Here is a 19269-nt window from a genome sequence, read left to right on the forward strand (position 1 = left end):
GGCAGAATGCTATTTTGCTGTGAGGTGACGTTTCCACCTCTTAGCCAATAGTCGTGCGTCCAGCTGGTGCCATGCCGGATAGCTAGCACGCTATTGGCTAAGATCACCTCACAGCAAAATAGCATTCTGCCGTAAGCTGCCTGAGGCAAACGCTTCAGACAAATAAAGGAACTTTCAGCATGAAGTCCCCTTTATTTGTTCCACTGGTAAATGCTAGTGTTTCACAAACTCTAGGATTTACCATCACATTAAAGGGATATGTTATTCTTGTTATTCAGATAGAGCAGGCAACTTTAATCAACTTTGTAATTTACTCCTATTATCAAATTTTCTTTGTTCTCTTGGTATCTTTATTTAAAAAGCAGGAATGTAAGCTTAGGAGCCAGACCATTTTTGGTTGAGCACCCTGGGTAGCAGTTGCTAGTTGGTGGCTACATTTAGGAGTAAATTAGAAAGTTGCTTAAACTTGCATGCTCTATCTGAATCATGAAAGAAAAACAAATGGGTTTCATATCCCTTTAAATGTAATAATACTGAAAGGACCCAATCTTAAATGTAAAGCAATCTAAAATACAAAGCACAAAGTAAGATAACTGTCATATCACGCAGTGATGTATTGCACTGGGCTTGTCTCTCCTCCTATATAGAAATGAAAGAGATCTCACAGTGCTGGAGAGTTCTGACCTTTTTCTTTTTACTATTCAGTGAGGTCAGCCCTGTAAAGTGTGAAATGCAATTTCTCTCCAAGCTGGAGAAACTTTAAATATTAGGTCCTTAGCACTGAGACAGGGACTTCAGATACATAAATATGGTCAGCACATGTGTCCTCCATCTCTGCGTGCAGACTACAGGATCTCTGCAGGAACTCCAGTAATAACAGTAAATACAAAAAGTAGTCGCACAGGTTGCAATAAAAACTGCTTTATTCAGGGACTGGTTCTGTCACACACTTTTACTGACAGAGCCAGGATAATGTCACTGAGAACATGCAGAGACACAGACAGAAGGTAGAAAATACACACAGGACCAGATGAGTCGGTAAAGGGAGACACTGTCACATGACTCTGATATAATGTTACATTCTCCAGCAGTACTCACCTCTCCGCTCTGCAGGTGAATGCTGCTGAGGGAGGGCCCCTTCTTCACAATGACATATTCCTATAAAATATATAAGAGAAAATCAGACACTTTCCATGGATAAGTAATAAAAAGGAAAAGCGGAAAACGGATCCTTGTATAAATGTTCAAACTTTATTCGCCAACGTTAAAAACAGAATGGCAAGTGCTCACAGGAACATAACAAAAATAGGCACAGGGACTGCCATAGGAGATCTCTATTTTGTTGGCAAATAAAGTTTGAACTTTTATACAAGGATTCGTTTTCTGCTTTTACTTTTTATTGCTTACCTATTCAAGGAGTTGGGGGTCTCCTTTTTTGGATCACGGATGCCGCTTATGGAGCATGCCCACGGTGTACAGCAGTGAAGCAGGTGAATATTGACTGTCACACTGTGATACACCCCTAGACAAGCCTCCCAGTATTTCCGTGAGCAGATTGGTGGACATAAAGATTGACAGTTGCATGGATGAATGGGAGCCGACCACACCGTAAGTAACGTATGTGACGTATAGCATGCCATGGAGGCACAGTCACTGCTCCGGAGGAAAGAGTCTTGTTCTCTATGGTGCCGAGCAGCTGGTATCCACACGGTAGGAGCAGTTATATACTGCAGTCAGGGGGAGAAGAATCAGAGGTCCAGAGAGGAGGAGGGGTGAGTGTGTTTTAAGTCCTGCGTAGCTGCACTAAAGTATGCTGACACAGTTGAAAGCTTACCTGTGCTAGGGTTGTTTAATTTTTAGTGAAGAGGCTGCTTGGTTGTGGTGGAGGTTTTGCAGTGAAGGTTAGTGCAGGGGTGACCCTGAGTGTTTGAGAACCTGGGTTATGCTTGCTTATTGGTGGCAAAATGTCAGCCAACAATAAGCAAGTGCTATCCATGGTTCTGAACCTAAAATGGTCCAGTTTCTAAGCTTTACATTCCTGCTTTTTAAATAAAGACATCAAGAGAATGAAGAAAAGATGATAAAAGGAGTAAATTAGATAGTTGCTTAAAATTGCATGCTCTATCTGTAGCATTAAAGAAAAAATGTGGGTTTAGTATCCCTTTAAAGTGAACAGTTGTATAGAGGACACTGGGTGCTGGGGAGGTTGTTTGATGGAGGGTTACGCATGGGATTATTGGTGCTGGGGTAGGTTTAGTAGTGGAAGATTTTCTAGGTGACCCTGGGTGCTAGGGAGATTTTACAGTGGAAAGTTGTGCAGGGGATGCTGGGAAGGATTTACAGTGTAGGGGTGTACAGGGGATCCTGGGTGCTGGGGAAAGTTTTGTGGATGTAGGTTGTGCCGGTGGATGAGCTGAAGTCGGGGTTAGTGCGATGGCCTGGAAGAGCTGAAGTCTGAGTTAGTGAGATTGTTTGGGTGAGCTGAAGTTTGGGTTAGTGAGATAGTCTGAGTGATTTAAAGTGATGATTAGTGAGATGGGACTGGGTGAGTTGATGTTAGGGTTAGTGAGATGGTCTGGATGAGATGAAGTTAGGGGTAATGAGATGGTCTGGGTAAGCTGAGGTTAGGGTTAGTGAGATGGTCTGGGTGAGCTGAGGTTAGCGTTAGTGAGATGGTCTGGATGAGATGAAGTTAGGGGTAGTGAGATGGTCTGGATAAGCTGAGGTTAGGGTTAGTGAGATGAAATTAGGGTTAGTGAGATGGTCTGGGTGAGCTGAGGTTAGCGTTAGTGAGATGGTCTGGATGAGATGAAGTTAGGGGTAGTGAGATGGTCTGGATAAGCTGAGGTTAGGGTTAGTGAGATGGTCTGGATAAGCTGAGGTTAGGGTTAGTGAGATGAAGTTAGGGTTAGTGAAATATGTCTGGTGTATCAGAAGCAGCACAGTAAATAGGACCAGTGTCACATGACATTTCCCAGTAGCTCTCACCTCTCCGGTCAGCAGGCAGATGATGCCCAGGGCCTGACTCAGGAACTGCTCTGCCATCTGTTTTCTGTATTTGTTCATCTTGTTTATAATCAGTGACTGAAGCAGATGCTATAAGTGTGACACCTGCAAAAAGAAAGGAAAACGGCTACATGAGAGGTGGGAAATAATCAGAGCTCTTCCTGTATTTATATTATGTAAAGAGCAGATTTTGTGATATTAAACATGTTTATTTTATTTATGCACAATCTAATACTACACATGTGACCAGCTGCATGTAATAAATATACACAGTGAGAAAATGTGACAATATTTATAAAGCCTGTGTCAAATTTCTTGGGAGATACATTTATTTAATAATATTTTTTTTTAATCTTTTATTGAGGTAAGGTTTGGCATACAAATAAAGTATTAAGGCATTCCACAATTGCTGTTAAAGAAAACATGTTACAGAGCTCATCATACAGAAAATATAATGTGAATACAGGCGATGTAGGCAAAGTCAATTAGCAATACAACAGAGTAACTTATGTACATAATGCCATATAAAGAAATAATACGAACATGCCCCTGAAAGTCTAAGCCTCCCCTCTCAGTTAAAGGCCACTCTTGGACCCCTGATCAAGTGAAAATTTGCTGTAACAGGAGGCTGTCTTCAGGAAAAAAGACCTCTTATGGATCTTATTATGTTTACCTCAGGTTTTAGATTGTGTTTTTAATGCAATAACTAGAAGTTTAAAATACTAGTAGAGCCATAACTGTAAAACAGAATTTATGCTTACCTGATAAATTACTTTCTCCAACGGTGTGTCCGGTCCACGGCATCATCCTTACTTGTGGGATATTCTCTTCCCCAACAGGAAATGGCAAAGAGCCCAGCAAAGCTGGTCACATGATCCCTCCTAGGCTCCGCCTACCCCAGTCATTCGACCGACGTAAAGGAGGAATATGCATAGGAGAAATCATATGATACCGTGGTGACTGTAGTTAGAGAAAATAATTAATCAGACCTGATTAAAAAACCAGGGCGGGCCGTGGACCGGACACACCGTTGGAGAAAGTAATTTATCAGGTAAGCATAAATTCTGTTTTCTCCAACATAGGTGTGTCCGGTCCACGGCGTCATCCTTACTTGTGGGAACCAATACCAAAGCTTTAGGACACGGATGAAGGGAGGGAGCAAATCAGGTCACCTAGATGGAAGGCACCACGGCTTGCAAAACCTTTCTCCCAAAAATAGCCTCAGAAGAAGCAAAAGTATCAAATTTGTAAAATTTGGCAAAAGTGTGCAGTGAAGACCAAGTCGCTGCCTTACATATCTGATCAACAGAAGCCTCGTTCTTGAAGGCCCATGTGGAAGCCACAGCCCTAGTGGAGTGAGCTGTGATTCTTTCAGGAGGCTGCCGTCCGGCAGTCTCATAAGCCGATCGGATGATGCTTTTAAGCCAAAAAGAGAGAGAGGTAGAAGTTGCTTTTTGACCTCTCCTTTTACCAGAATAAACAACAAACAAAGAAGATGTTTGTCTGAAATCCTTTGTAGCCTCTAAAAAGAATTTTAGAGCACGAACTACATCCAAATTGTGTAACAAACGTTCCTTCTTTGAAACTGGATTCGGACACAAAGAAGGCACAACTATCTCCTAGTTAATATTTTTGTTAGAAACAACTTTCGGAAGAAAACCAGGTTTAGTACGCAAAACCACCTTATCTGCATGGAACACCAGATAAGGAGGAGAACACTGCAGAGCAGATAACTCTGAAACTCTTCTAGCAGAAGAAATTGCAACCAAAAACAAAACTTTCCAAGATAGTAACTTAATATCTACGGAATGTAAGGGTTCAAACGGAACCCCTTGAAGAACTGAAAGAACTAAATTTAGACTCCAAGGAGGAGTCAAAGGTTTGTAAACAGGCTTGATTCTAACCAGAGCCTGAACAAAAGCTTGAACATCTGGCACAGCCGCCAGCTTTTTGTGAAGTAAAACAGATAAAGCAGAGATCTGTCCCTTCAAAGAACTTGCAGATAATCCTTTCTCCAAACCCTCTTGTAGAAAGGATAGAATCTTAGGAATTTTTATCTTGTTCCATGGGAATCCTTTAGATTCACACCAACAGATATATTTTTTCCATATTTTATGGTAAATTTTCCTAGTTACAGGCTTTCTAGCCTGAATAAGAGTATCTATGACAGAATCTGAAAACCCACGCTTTGATAAAATCAAGCGTTCAATCTCCAAGCAGTCAGCTGGAGGGAAGCCAGATTCGGATGTTCGAATGGACCTTGAACAAGAAGGTCCTGTCTCAAAGGTAGCTTCCATGGTGGAGCCGATTACATATTCACCAGGTCTGCATACCAAGTTCTGCGTGGCCACGCAGGAGCTATCAAGATCACCGAAGCCCTCTCCTGATTGATCCTGGCTACCAGCCTGGGAATGAGAGGAAACGGTGGGAATACATAAGCTAGGTTGAAGGTCCAAGGTGCTACTAGTGCATCTACTAGAGTCGCCTTGGGATCCCTGGATCTGGACCCGTAGCAAGGAACCTTGAAGTTCTGACGAGACGCCATCAGATCCATGTCTGGAATGCCCCATAATTGAGTTATTTGGGCAAAGATTTCTGGATGGAGTTCCCACTCCCCCGGATGGAAAGTCTGACGACTCAGAAAATCCGCTTCCCAATTTTCCACTCCTGGGATGTGGATTGCAGACAAGTGGCAAGAGTGATTCTCCGCCCATTGAATTATTTTGGTCACTTCTTCCATCGCCAGGGAACTCCTTGTTCCCCCCTGATGGATGATATATGCAACAGTCGTCATGTTGTCTGATTGAAACCTTATGAATTTGGCCTTTGCTAGTTGAGGCCAAGCTTTGAGAGCATTGAATATCGCTCTCAGTTCCAGAATGTTTATCGGGAGAAGAGATTCTTCCCGAGACCATAGACCCTGAGCTTTCAGGGGTTTCCAGACCGCGCCCCAGCCCACCAGACTGGCGTCGGTCGTGACAATGACCCACTCTGGTCTGCGGAAGCTCATTCCCTGTGACAGGTTGTCCAGGGTCAGCCACCAACGGAGTGAATCTCTGGTTCTCTGATCTACTTGGATCGTCGGAGACAAGTCTGTATAATCCCCATTCCACTGTCTGAGCATGCACAGTTGTAATGGTCTTAGATGAATTCGTGCAAAAGGAACTATGTCCATTGCCGCAACCATCAAACCTATTACTTCCATGCACTGCGCTATGGAAGGAAGAAGAACAGAATGAAGTACTTGACAAGAGCTTAGAAGTTTTGATTTTCTGGCCTCTGTCAGAAAAATCTTCATTTCTAAGGAATCTATTATTGTTCCCAAGAAGGGAACTCTTGTTGACGGGGACAGAGAACTTTTTTCTATGTTCACTTTCCACCCGTGAGATCTGAGAAAGGCTAGGACAATGTCCGTATGAGCCTTTGCTTTTGACAGAGACGACGCTTGAATCAGTATGTCGTCCAAGTAAGGTATTACTGCAATGCCCCTTGGTCTTAGCACCGCTAGAAGGGACCCTAGTACCTTTGTGAAAATCCTTGGAGCAGTGGCTAATCCGAATGGAAGTGCCACAAACTGGTAATGCTTGTCCAGAAAGGCGAACCTTAGGAACCGATGATGTTCCTTGTGGATAGGAATATGTAGATACGCATCCTTTAAATCCACCGTGGTCATGAATTGACCTTCCTGGATGGTGGTGGATTGGTATCGAGTCATTTTGTAAGATCTGCAAAAAAACAACATAGGGACCCAGGCATGTATCCTTGTGGCACCTGTTCAGCGTGCCAATATGTGTGGAAAGTCAAATCTCTAACTGATAAAACTGGCAGAGTACATAAGATACCCTGTCATTTCTCATGCACTACCATTGGAGTGGTTTATGCACTACACTGTTCGTGCCAAATGTTTTATGTTGGCATGACTACCAGAGAGGTAAAAACAAGAATCTTGGAACACTGCTATAATATTAAAACAGCTGAACGGGATCTGAAAAAGGGCAAAAAAATAACCTCAGTTGCCAAACATTTTTTATTATATCATAAGAGCTCTTCCAAAGATTTGAAATTCACAGTAATCCAAAAAGCATCTCTCGGTATCCGAGGAGGCGATATAGAAAAAATATTGCTGAAAATGGAATGCAAGTGGATTTACTTACTAAATACTGTCAAACCGAATGGAATGAATGACTACAACAATTACTTTGTTTATCTGTGAACCATTCTCTGCAAGACATCAGGAATTACAGTCAATATAATAAGGCATGATCAAGTAATAAAATTAATTAAAAAATATCATAAATCAATATATAACATCATGTGTAATAATAAATACAAGTTACAATACCTTGATGCAAATAAGGAATTGAACGAACATGCTTCTTTGCACCATTTCACTATTTAGTATTAAATTATATTTATAAAGCACTTTACACCTGGGTAAAAGTTACAGTTACCTCACAAGGAGACTCTAATAAGATGCTCCTAATAAAAGTGATAACCACTACGTAAGGATACTCGAAACAAATATTCCTTATAAAATTAATATATTAATTATATACCATTTTTTCACTATTATAATGGGTTTCTATTAACCCCATCATATATGAAAGTAACGCAATTATGTTACTTTATAAATAAATCACACTTACCACAAGACTTTTGCACTAGTAATAGATTTTTGGGTCTATTGTTGTTTATTTCCCTTTTTATTCCTCGTATTTTTTTATTTTTTGCACTTATCACAAAGAGACAGAATCTCTCCACTATACACAAAAATTCTCCTTTGTACACATTAGTATCAAGTTCCTAATACTGCCACTGCTAAGATAAATATAAATATTCACGTATATCTCTTATCTTTATTTATCTAGGTATATTATCTGTCCTCATAATATAAGGATAATATATTGAATTCCTGTAAATTAATAAAATTTCTTACTCATATCATACCCCTTCCTCTATTAGCTAATTTAGTAAATAGGATTTGCAGTCATGATTTTTGGTTCAACAGATATTTTTGTAACAACATAGGTATTCTAACACGCAGTTGTAGCTAAGACCTTTTGCAAAAAAGCAAATATTATGTTGACAGTATGTGTATTAACATTAACCTCTAAGATAGGAGGAATAAACTTTACAATGCAATATAAAAAATCATGCAGTACAAACATCCAATGTAAACTTAATATACTGATATCTGTCTTAAGAGCACATTTGAGACCCTTATAATAAATAACAATATAACAGTGATTATCTACTGTGAATGAATATAAGATAAAGTAACAACAAACATCGCAAACCTCTGAATAACCAGTTTGTATATTATAGTAAGCTTCAATTGTGGATCATTAGAGCCGTTTATGCGTAATAAGGGTAGGAAATGTCTGCATGTCTTATATCACATTTTGCATTAATATACCCTGTTATTAATCCGTTTCAGAGCGGGTAAAAAACAATAGTCTCGAAAATTACTTATTGTAGATGTGTAAAGAGATTTACAGATGAATTTATAATTCGTGAATCTCGATATTTACAAATAGTGCTGAGACACTTGATCGTCCAATTACAATAGCTCTAACTTTCACGCCCCGTATAGGAATGACAACCCTGCTGTGGATTGGTCCTACCGCTATGACTAAGCGATGACCAGAATCACACCCACTGTCTAATCTCGAGTTCCTTATACGTAAGATGCTGATGCTCTGATGGATAGGATATTCAGCTAATCATAGGGAGACAACTCCCATTCGTTTAACCAATCCGGTATGAGTGGTGGGCATTGCAATTAAATAAAAGACGCCGAGTAGCAGCGGCCCGCACCCCCTCTGAGGAAGCGTTCGTGAAACGCGCGTCAGGGGTCCGGCAGGGGCAGCTTAGTCTCTCCTGTTGTTTTGTTTTTAATGTGCTTACTCTTGTGGAAAATAGATTAAGAAGTGGTTTAATTTATGTCCTCCAATCCTTTATTATCATATATTAATATTAATACAGCCCTCGGATTGTAAGGGCTTAGTTAATTCTAATTCAAAAACGGATTGGGGATATTGAATAGTGGACTGATATATCTAATAGCTATTACGCAAACCACAGAGTTCAAGTGGTTTTAATTCACAGCCTTTGCTACTGAATGAGTGTGAGTTCCTTAGTTAATTTAATAAACTTTAATGTATGAATGATTGGGAACGATTTAATTATTTTGAACACTTTTTGATATTAGTAGAGTTAGTCTGATAATACTCAGTGGAATTATTCTCTCTTTAAACTTTGTTGTACTCTCAGTTACAACTAGTTTGTCTAGTTGTTGTAGGAAGAATCGTTCGAATGGTTTCCATTTTGAACGATGGAACCCTGAGAAATTTGTTTAGAGACCTGTGGAACCTTCCCCTTGGGGGTAGTTCCTTGAATTCCAGGAGATAACCCTGAGAAACTATTTCTAGCGCCCAAGGATCCTGAACATCTCTTGCCCAAGCCTGAGCAAAGAGAGAGAGTCTGCCCCCCACCAGATCCGGTCCCGGATCGGGGGCCAACACTTCATGCTGTTTTGGTAGCAGTGGCAGGTTTCTTGGCCTGCTTACCCTTGTTCCAGCCTTGCATCGGTCTCCAGGCTGGTTTGGTTTGAGAACTATTACCCTCTTGCTTAGAGGGTGTAGAATTTGAGGCTGGTCCGTTTCTGCGAAAGGGACGAAAATTTGGCTTATTTTTAGCCTTAAAAGACCTATCCTGAGGAAGGGCGTGGCCCTTTCCCCCAGTGATGTCTGAAATAATCTCTTTCAAGTCAGGGCCAAACAGTGTTTTACCCTTGAAAGGGATGTTAAGCAATTTGGTCTTGGAGGACACATCCGCTGACCAAGACTTTAGCCAAAGCGCTCTGCGCGCCACAATAGCAAAACCTGAATTTTTCGCCGCTAATCTAGCTAATTGCAAAGTGGCGTCTAAGATAAAAGAGTTAGCCAATTTAAGTGCTTGAACTCTGTCCATAACCTCCTCATACGAAGATTCTTTATTGAGCGACTTTTCTAGTTCTTCGAACCAGAAACACGCTGCTGTAGTGACAGGAACAATGCATGAAATTGGTTGTAGAAGGTAACCTTGCTGAACAAACATCTTTTTAAGCAAACCCTCTAATTTTTTATCCATAGGATCTTTGAAAGCACAACTATCTTCTATAGGGATAGTAGTGCGTTTGTTTAGAGTAGAAACCGCCCCCTCGACCTTGGGGACTGTCTGCCATAAGTCCTTTCTGGGGTCGACCATAGGAAATAATTTCTTAAATATAGGGGGAGGAACAAAAGGTATGCCGGGCCTTTCCCATTCCTTATTTACAATGTCCGCCACCCGCTTGGGTATAGGAAAAGCATCGGGGGGCACCGGGACCTCTAGGAACTTGTCCATCTTACATAATTTCTCTGGAATGACCAAATTGTCACAATCATCCAGAGTAGATAACACCTCCTTAAGCAGAGCGCGGAGATGTTCTAATTTAAATTTAATAACATCAGGTTCAGCTTGTTGAGAAATTTTTCCTGAATCTGAAATTTCTCCCTCAGACAAAACCTCCCTCCTGGCCCCTTCAGATTGGTGTGAGGGTATGTCAGAACTATTATCATCAGCGTCATCTTGCTCTTCAGTATCTAAAACAGAGCAATCGCGCTTTCTCTGATAAGTGGGCATTTTGGACAAAATGTTTTTAATAGAATTATCCATTACAGCCGTTAATTGTTGCATAGTAATAAGTATTGGCGCACTAGATGTACTAGGGACCTCTTGTGTGGGCAAGACTGGTGTAGACACAGAAGGGGATGATGCAGTACCATGCTTACTCCCCTCACTTGAGGAATCATCTTGGGCAACATCATTATCAGTGGCATCATTGTCCCTACTTTGTTTGGACACTATGTCACAATCATCACATATATTTAAATGGGGAGGAACCTTGGCTTTCAAACATACAGAACATCGTCTATCTGATGGTTCAGACATGTTAACAGGCATAAACTTGATAACAAAGCACAAAAAACGTTTTAAAATAAAACCGTTACTGTCACTTTAAATTTTAAACTGAACACACTTTATTACTGAATATGTGAAAAAGTATGAAGGAATTGTTCAAAATTCACCAAAATTTCACCACAGTGTCTTAAAACCTAAAAAGTATTGCACACCAAATTTGAAAGCTTTAACTCTTAAAATAACGGAACCGGAGCCGTTTTTACATTTAACCCCTATACAGTCCCTGGTATCTGCTTTGCTGAGACCCAACCAAGCCCAGAGGGGAATACGATACCAAATGACGATTTCAATAAGCTTTTTCAGTGGTTCTTAGCTCCTCACACATGCATCTGCATGCCTTGCTTTCCAAAAACAACTGCGCATTAGTGGCGCGAAAATGAGGCTCTGCCTATGACTAGAAAAGGCCCCCAGTGAAAAAGGTGTCCAATACAGTGCCTGCCGTTTTTTTAATACAATCCCCAAGATTATAAGAACTATTTATAGTTATAATCCACTAAATATGCTTATAAAGTAATCGTTTTAGCCCAGAAAAATGTCTACCAGTCTTTAAAGCCCTTGTGAAGCCCTTTATTCTTATACTAAACTAAGAAAATGGCTTACCGGTTCCCATAGGGAAAATGACAGCCTTCCAGCATTACAAAGTCTTGTTAGAAATGTGTCATACCTCAAGCAGCAAAGTCTGCCCACTGTTTCCCCCAACTGAAGTTACTTCATCTCAACAGTCCTGTGTGGAAACAGCCATCGATTTTAGTAACGGTTGCTAAAATCATCTTCCTCTTACAAACAGAAATCTTCATCTCTTTTCTGTTTCAGAGTAAATAGTACATACCAGCACTATTTTAAAATAACAAACTCTTGATTGAAGGATAAAAACTACATTTAAACACCAAAAAACTCTTAACCATCTCCGTGGAGATGTTGCCTGTGCAACGGCAAAGAGAATGACTGGGGTAGGCGGAGCCTAGGAGGGATCATGTGACCAGCTTTGCTGGGCTCTTTGCCATTTCCTGTTGGGGAAGAGAATATCCCACAAGTAAGGATGACGCCGTGGACCGGACACACCTATGTTGGAGAAATATAAAATGCTAAGATATAGAGAAAATAGGCTCAAACATCTGTCATTCAAGTAAGAGATAACTAAAGACAAAGTCAAAACTAGGAGGTCCCTCTTACCATAAAAAAGGGGAAAATGCAGTCTAATGAAGAGTAATGTGATTGCTCAGAAGGCATATTGAGGCCATATTAAGTATATAATACATGAGATAGGGCTTGCATGTTAGATCTGGGACTGAAATGTGCTAGGCTTAATAAGCTATACTCTATCCTTCAGGCAATGCTATAGATGCAACACAATTCAGTAAATCACGTATTAGCTGTGTGGCTAGGTTGAAGAGGGTTATAGTGGTTCCCAAATGTCAATAAGGAGTTATGAGTTCGCTAGACTAAGTAGTGCGCTAGAGAATACCGTAGGCCATACTGATAGTGTGTATACTAGTAGTAATTTAGCTATATTTACATGGACATTAACTGAGATTCTAACTGTGTGGAAACAAGTCAAACTAGGTGTTATACCAGCAGGTAGGCTAACCTAATTATGCCATTGATCCAAGCCATGTGTGTAAAAGCCCATATGCTAAGTTGCTTTGCTCTGTGGGTACGAATAGCATTCACTAACAATTCAATACGCAAAATTGGTTAGTCTCTTTAATCTACCCCCATAGGCACCAGCACAGGTGCAGGGCCAGCCTGCACGGAAAGTGCGGCAGTATAAGTGGAGACCGCAACGGTAACCTGCAGGGTTATAGTGGTAAAATAAAGAATAGCATTACAATTCAGATTCAAAAGCGACCACAATGAGTAATATACTACAACACTTTTTAACGTTGTCTGAATAAATTTTGAAGTTTTATCCCCAGTTTTGGATTGAGAGCCTGCTGTATTTTTTCTATTTCTATACCTCTGGCAAACTGATCCCTTGCTACCTGGCTATGGCTTTCCGTGCGTGAAGAAATTCAGTTTATGGGACTCCTTTTTTCCTTCCGCTCTGTACCAGCGGTTTGGTATCTGGATTGACTTCCGGTTAATAGTGTGACCCGCTGGCGGCGTTCACCGTGCTTCTCCTTACAATATACTTCAACAGTGTTGATTAAGGTAGAACTAATTATACACATCATTGGGCTGTAGGTTTCAAGCTTGCAAAAATGAATCTAGCACTTAAGAAGAGACACATTATAAGCAATTTTTGTACACAACATTTGTACACAACAGCTGATATCTAGAAAGCTGGGCAATACGTCCGAGAAGGGAAATGGCCAGGCATGCAGCCTGCTGGTAGTGGCAAAGCATATAGTCTGTTCCATGGTGCAATCCAGCAGAACGACCTTTATCTGCCAATTGCAGCGGTAAACATTGGAAACAATAATAAAGTACTTGGCTCTAAGCAACCTCCTAGTCCCGAATGTCACTTATTTTGCAGTTGCGACCAAGGGGGGGTGAATCACCCGGATCCCACTTAGAGAACTGTAAAGTTGCGTGGATGGTCTCAAAAAACCCTGATGCAGCTATAGGGAGGCACGCGGCCTGCAGGTGTCCATCTCCGTGGTCAGTTTTTTTCCCTGGAAGGGCTTGCATAGTATAGGTGATGATCTCTTGGTTCTTAGATGAGAGTGGCTGGCTTGTTTCGGATGCGGAATCAGAGGTTTGGGAGAAAGCAGTGTGGCCCACTACCTCAAATTTTGTGCACCTTATCTGCTTCTCATCTCTGCGAAGTACAGGTTATGCATCCCGGTGGTTCAGGTCTTCCACAACAGCGCTAGTGTCAGGTAGTGAACGTCGGGGCCCCAAAACGTCACCACCCTCAGATTTCGCTCCGTGAGGCCTGAATTGGTTGGGTTGTTGAATAGAACCAGCACTACTGCTTTGGAATGCTATGACCAATGTGTCTTCCATAGACTCATGTCTGGCAAGTAAGCGGCATAGCTCCTCGAAGAAATGCGCAGGGATCTCCATCGTAAAAACTCAGTAATAGGCGTTAGGCAGAAGTAATGAGCATGACTGCGATGTAAAATTGCGTTGTCTACTCACAGTATATTCTAACAGGGCCTTGGGGCAATCACTGCCTTTTAACGATAGGAGCACCGAAGTGTCCCACCGGGGGGTGTTAGGTGGTAGGCCGCAACCTTTGTGTTTCTCCGGCATGCTGAGTTTGATAACAAGACCAAAAATAGTGGTATTGTGTGAGAGAGCTTGCTTTAGAGGTGAATCCTTGATCAAGCAAGTTGCACAATGTAGTGTTAGGATGAGGATTTTAAACAGATTAGTGCTGTAGTTTGAAGAGACCAACACTCTTGTGACCTGTCATGGCTGCCGCCTGGAAGTTCCCCCCTGTTTAATAATATTTAATAGTTAATGGCATCAGACAGAAGTCATGAAAAGCAAGAGGTTGGCTGTATACAGGAATATGCAGAATAAGATGACACATCATGAAGCAGATGTAAAATACTTAGCAGCTGCTTGGATCACAGGATTTTTTAAAGGGACAGTCTACACCAATTTTCTTTCATGTAAGTGGCAAGAGTCCATGAGCTAGTGACGTATGGGATATACATTCCTACCAGGAGGGGGCAAAGTTTCCCAAACCTCAAAATGCCTATAAATACACCTCCCACCTCACTCACACCTTAGTTTTACAAACTTTGCCTCCTATGGAGGTGGTGAAGCAAGTTGTGCTTCATTTCTTCTATGATAGGCGCTTCTGAGCATTTTGAAGCCCAATTCCTCTCAGAGAACAGTGTTTGCCAGAAGGACGTGAAGGGAGTATTGCCTGTTTATTTTATGGTTTCACCCATGGGAAATCTATTCAAAGGTTCTCTGGTATCGGTTGCAGGGATTCATCTCCTGCCTCCCTTTTCAGATCGAAGTTATACTCCTATACCATTACCTCTGATGATATTTTTCAGTACTGGTCCCCAAGGCAGAACACTGTGTGATCTGCGTTCTTATCGCAGAAACTGAAGGGTCTCTGCAGAAAGAACGACAGTGGCAGTTAAAAAAAAAATAAATGTGCCTGCACTTTTAATTTCTGCCTGCGGGTGTCACTGTTCCATTCTATTAGCTACGTTCCTCTCTTTTCAATTTCCTCTCACTTCCTGATCCCCAGTGCGGTACAGGGTAACAGCACATTGCAGAAAAGGTAAGTCAGGGCTTAACAAATGTATTCTATGAGTGTAGGACCCAACCAAAATACTTACAGATTTTTTTTTCTTTAATAAGTGTGTGTGTGTATATATATGGTGTGGATGTGTATATATATGGTGTGTGTATATGGTGTGGTGTATGTGGTGTGTGTGTATATATAGTGTGCGTGTGTATATATAGTGTGTGTGCAAATTAGGCTCGCAAAGGCGCAAAATAATTCTATTAATTGCATCATTCTTGGCACAATTTTTTTTGGCGCGAAGGTTGCATTTGTCATTTCTTGCGTCTTTGCTGACGCAATTTTTTTGGCGCAAATCGTGTCAATTGCGCCTTTTATGACGCGAATAGTGTCATTTCCTGTTAAATTAACGTAAACTATATCTCCTAACTTTTCATATACCTATGAAGTTTGTATTGATCGACAGCATACTGTAGTATTTCTGCTGATGTGGTTTTCTCTGACTCAAGAGGATCCTATTTCAGAGATTTAATTTTTTTAATTCAAACTTTTTAAATTGAATGTATTCATTCTTTATTAAGGAAGTATTGTTTACTTTGATTATTGAGGAATCTAGTCCTCTTGAAAACAAGAATAGCAAATGTTTTAATTCTGGGGTTTTTAAGCGTCTGAGGTAACTCTTGAAGTTTTTCTTATTCCAGATGCTATTTATCATATGATTAGCAAGGATTCTAAACTTAATGCTTCTTTTTACCTTTCTTCTAGGTTTTAAAAGTTATGTCCTTTTTCTATGGCTATTTCTTATCTTGCTGAACGCAATTCTATCCTATGAAAGATATTTCTTCTTTTAGGGATCCTTTAGATAGGAAGTTTGTTTCCTATCTTAAAGTGAATGTCAATTTACAAACTACTCAAGGCTCCTAATACTTATATTACACATGTTTATTCAAACCGTGAACTTTAAGGAAATAAAAAAAATAATTTATAATATATTTTAATTACTAACTTCGCTCCGTTTTGAGCCACAACTCCTCCCATAAGGCACTTCCTTGTTTTGCAGAGAGTGACGTATAGAGTGGTCCCACCTACTCTATACGTATCTCTGATGCACGCACCCGTGATGCCCTTACTTTGCGCATGCGTGAAAAACATTTGTACTTAATCTGCGCATGCGTTTAAAAACTAAATACTTAATGTGCGCAAGCGGGAAAGTAGGATAGACAGGCTGTGCATGCGTTAACATCCAACCTCCTCAAAGCACTATCTAGCATTCAATGAATGTATCCGTTAATTGAATACTATTGTGATAGCGAATGCAGCCGAAAAATATGTATTCATCTAATCACAGTACCCTTAGCAGCACTGTACAATACTAATCACAGTAGCCTTCACTGTATACCGCTGATAGAGTCTGAAATTGAAGGTGTTACAGAGCATGCGCGTCTCATGGACACGCATCACTTCTGAAGCTGGGGATTAGAAGCTAATGCATGCGCAGAATAAGCGCATGACGTTGACAAAAAGGGGTTGAACGCCACGGGGTAAAAAAACGGATTGGCAATCGCTATTGTCAATTATTTCCAAATAGAGGGACCAAATGGCGGGTGGAGGAATCTCGGCTCCAAAAATGAGATAAAAAGGTATATATATTTGGGATTAGAAAGTACACACAAAAAAATTATGAATTAAGGTCCATCTAAATTGTTGAGAGTGATAATATGGCAATAAGCGACACTGTTGAGTTTACATTCACTTTAAGAGAAACATATTTACATATTGGCCATATTTTTTAACCTGCCATTTCTATGACTGATGTTGTTGCTGTTTCAACTTTTTAATTGGTTTAGTTATCAGATCTTGATTTGTCTAAGCATTGTTCTTTTACTTCAACATGCTAGTCATTTCATTTATGATGTTGTATTTTATGTAATTTTATCTGATATTAATTCTTTATTTTTAGCCATGTTTACTAGAAAAGTTGTATGGCTTAAATATCTGGTGTTTATATTTAGATTACTATCTTATTATTTTAGGAAAGTAATTCTATTGGATTTCATTATTTCCTCTATTACTGGGGGAAAGGGAGTCTTTTCTGTCCCAAGTTTAGAAATCTAAGGGCAATTTTTTAAACTTTTGTTTTTTCATTCCCCTAAGGCCCCTGGCTCTGATTTAGATTTTTTTCTGAATTTGAATAATTCCAAGCCTTATAATTTAACTAATTTCAGCCCCTAAGACTGCATAAAGGTGCAGTCTTTAATCCAGTTCTTCGGTGGGGGGGGGGGGGGGGGGGGGGGGTAGTGAGGCAGATTGTATTTATTTCAACACTTTTGGACAGTTTCTGTTCAAATCAGTGGATTCTGAATATTATTTTTCTCAGGGGTATCGTTTAGGTTTCAGAATAAAAACCTCCCATGAGAAGATTCTTTTCCATGTTATACCAAACTCTGTGAAAGCTCAGGTTTTTCTGAAATGTGTTTCAGATTTAGAGTTTTTCAGGGGTGATGGTTTCAGTTCCTCTGCAGGAACAACGTTTTGGTTTTCTATTCAAATCTATACTTTGTCCTAAAGAAAATCCAATTCTGGATCTGAAATATTTTTATTGTTTTGTAAGAGTCTCAGCTTACAAGATGGTGACTATAGCGACTATTCTCCCTTTCTGTTTAGCAAGGTTACTTCATGACCACAATAGACTTACAGGACGCTTATTTTCTATTCTTTCAGATCACTATTGTTTTCTGAGATTCTTTCTAGATAAGCATTACTAATTTGTCGCTTGTCTTTTTTGGCTAGCGGCAGCTCAGAGATTATTTTCAAAGATTCTGGGTGCCCTTCTATCTGTATTCAGAGAACAAGGTATTGTGGTGTTTCTTTATTTGGGTGGTATTTGGTACTAGCTTTAATCTTTTCATGCAGCAGAATCTCACTTGAAACAACTAGTGTGGTTTCTTAAAGACATGGTTGGAGGATCAAATTACAATAGTGTTTTTTGGGTCACCTTTTTAGGTTTCCAGGTGGATTTTAGTGTCTATGGTTTTTTTCTCTGATAGACTAGAGACAAATTAAGTTTATTTTAATTTTTCTAAAACCTTCAGTGGTTATGTGCATGGAAGTTTTAGGTCTCAGGACTGCAGCAGCAGGTGTGATCCTCTTTGCTCCTTTTCGTTTGAGGCCTCTATAGCTTTGCATGTTGCACCATAGGTGCAGGGATTATTTTCAGATATCACAACTGATATACTTAAATCCCAACACTTTTCTCTTTGATTTGGTGGTTGGATTATCACCTTATTGCTCAGAAGGCCTCATTTGTTTATCCTACCTGGTCTGTATTCTCAACAGATGCAAGTTTTTCCAAGTGGGGGAGCTGTCTGAGAGACTCTGACAACACTAGGGGTTTGGAAACCTCAGGAGGTGAGGTTACCAATCAATATTTTAGAACTCCATGCTATTTTCAGGGCTCTTCAGGCATGGTCTCTATTGAAGAGACAACTTTTACATTTGTTTTTAAACAGACAAATATCACAACAGTGACTAATGCAAAACATTAAGGAGGGACTCGCAGTCCTTCAGTTATGGAGGAAGTATCTTGGATACTTTCTTGGACGGAATCCAACTGTTATCTAATTTCTGCGATTTATATCCCAGGTGTAGACAATTGGGAAGGGGATTATCTCAGCCGTCAGACTTTATATCCGGGGGAGTGCTCTCAATCCAGATGTATTTTTTTCATCTTGTACAGATGTGGAGTCTTCCAGCAATAAATCTGATGGTCTCTCGTCTAAACAAGAAGCTTTCCAGATACCTTTCCAGGTCCAATGATCCTCAGGTGGAGATGGTGGATGCTCTAGCAGTTCCTTGGTTTTTACCAACCTGCTTACATTTTTCCGCCTCTGGTTCTTTTTCCAAGGGTGATCTCTAGATCATAATGGAACGATCTTATGTGTTTCTGATAGCACCAGCTTGGCCTCTCAGGTTTCAGTATGCAGACCTCGTCAGAGAGTGTCCTGTTGCCAGCCTTGGCCACTTCCTTTAAGGCCAGACCTTCTGTTTCAGGGGCCGTTTTTTCCATCAAGATCTCAATTCTCTAAATTTGAAGGCATGGAAAT

At 40.4% G+C, this 19269-nt stretch overlaps 1 protein-coding gene across 1 annotated transcript in view; it reads right to left on the minus strand.

The window, feature by feature from the left end:
* Positions 1-19269, minus strand: part of LOC128657040 (oocyte zinc finger protein XlCOF7.1-like) — a 77097-nt gene that overhangs the window by 44792 nt on the left and 13036 nt on the right. Inside the window, exons 2-3 of the mRNA XM_053711264.1 lie at positions 2989-3111; positions 1099-1158 (exon numbers count right to left, since the gene is read on the minus strand). Coding sequence (XP_053567239.1) covers positions 1099-1158; positions 2989-3066 — 138 coding nt within the window. The 5' untranslated portion in view covers positions 3067-3111. The remainder of the gene's footprint in view (positions 1-1098; positions 1159-2988; positions 3112-19269) is intronic.

Source organism: Bombina bombina, chromosome 4, assembly GCF_027579735.1.
Source record: "Bombina bombina isolate aBomBom1 chromosome 4, aBomBom1.pri, whole genome shotgun sequence".
NCBI lineage: Eukaryota > Metazoa > Chordata > Amphibia > Anura > Bombinatoridae > Bombina > Bombina bombina.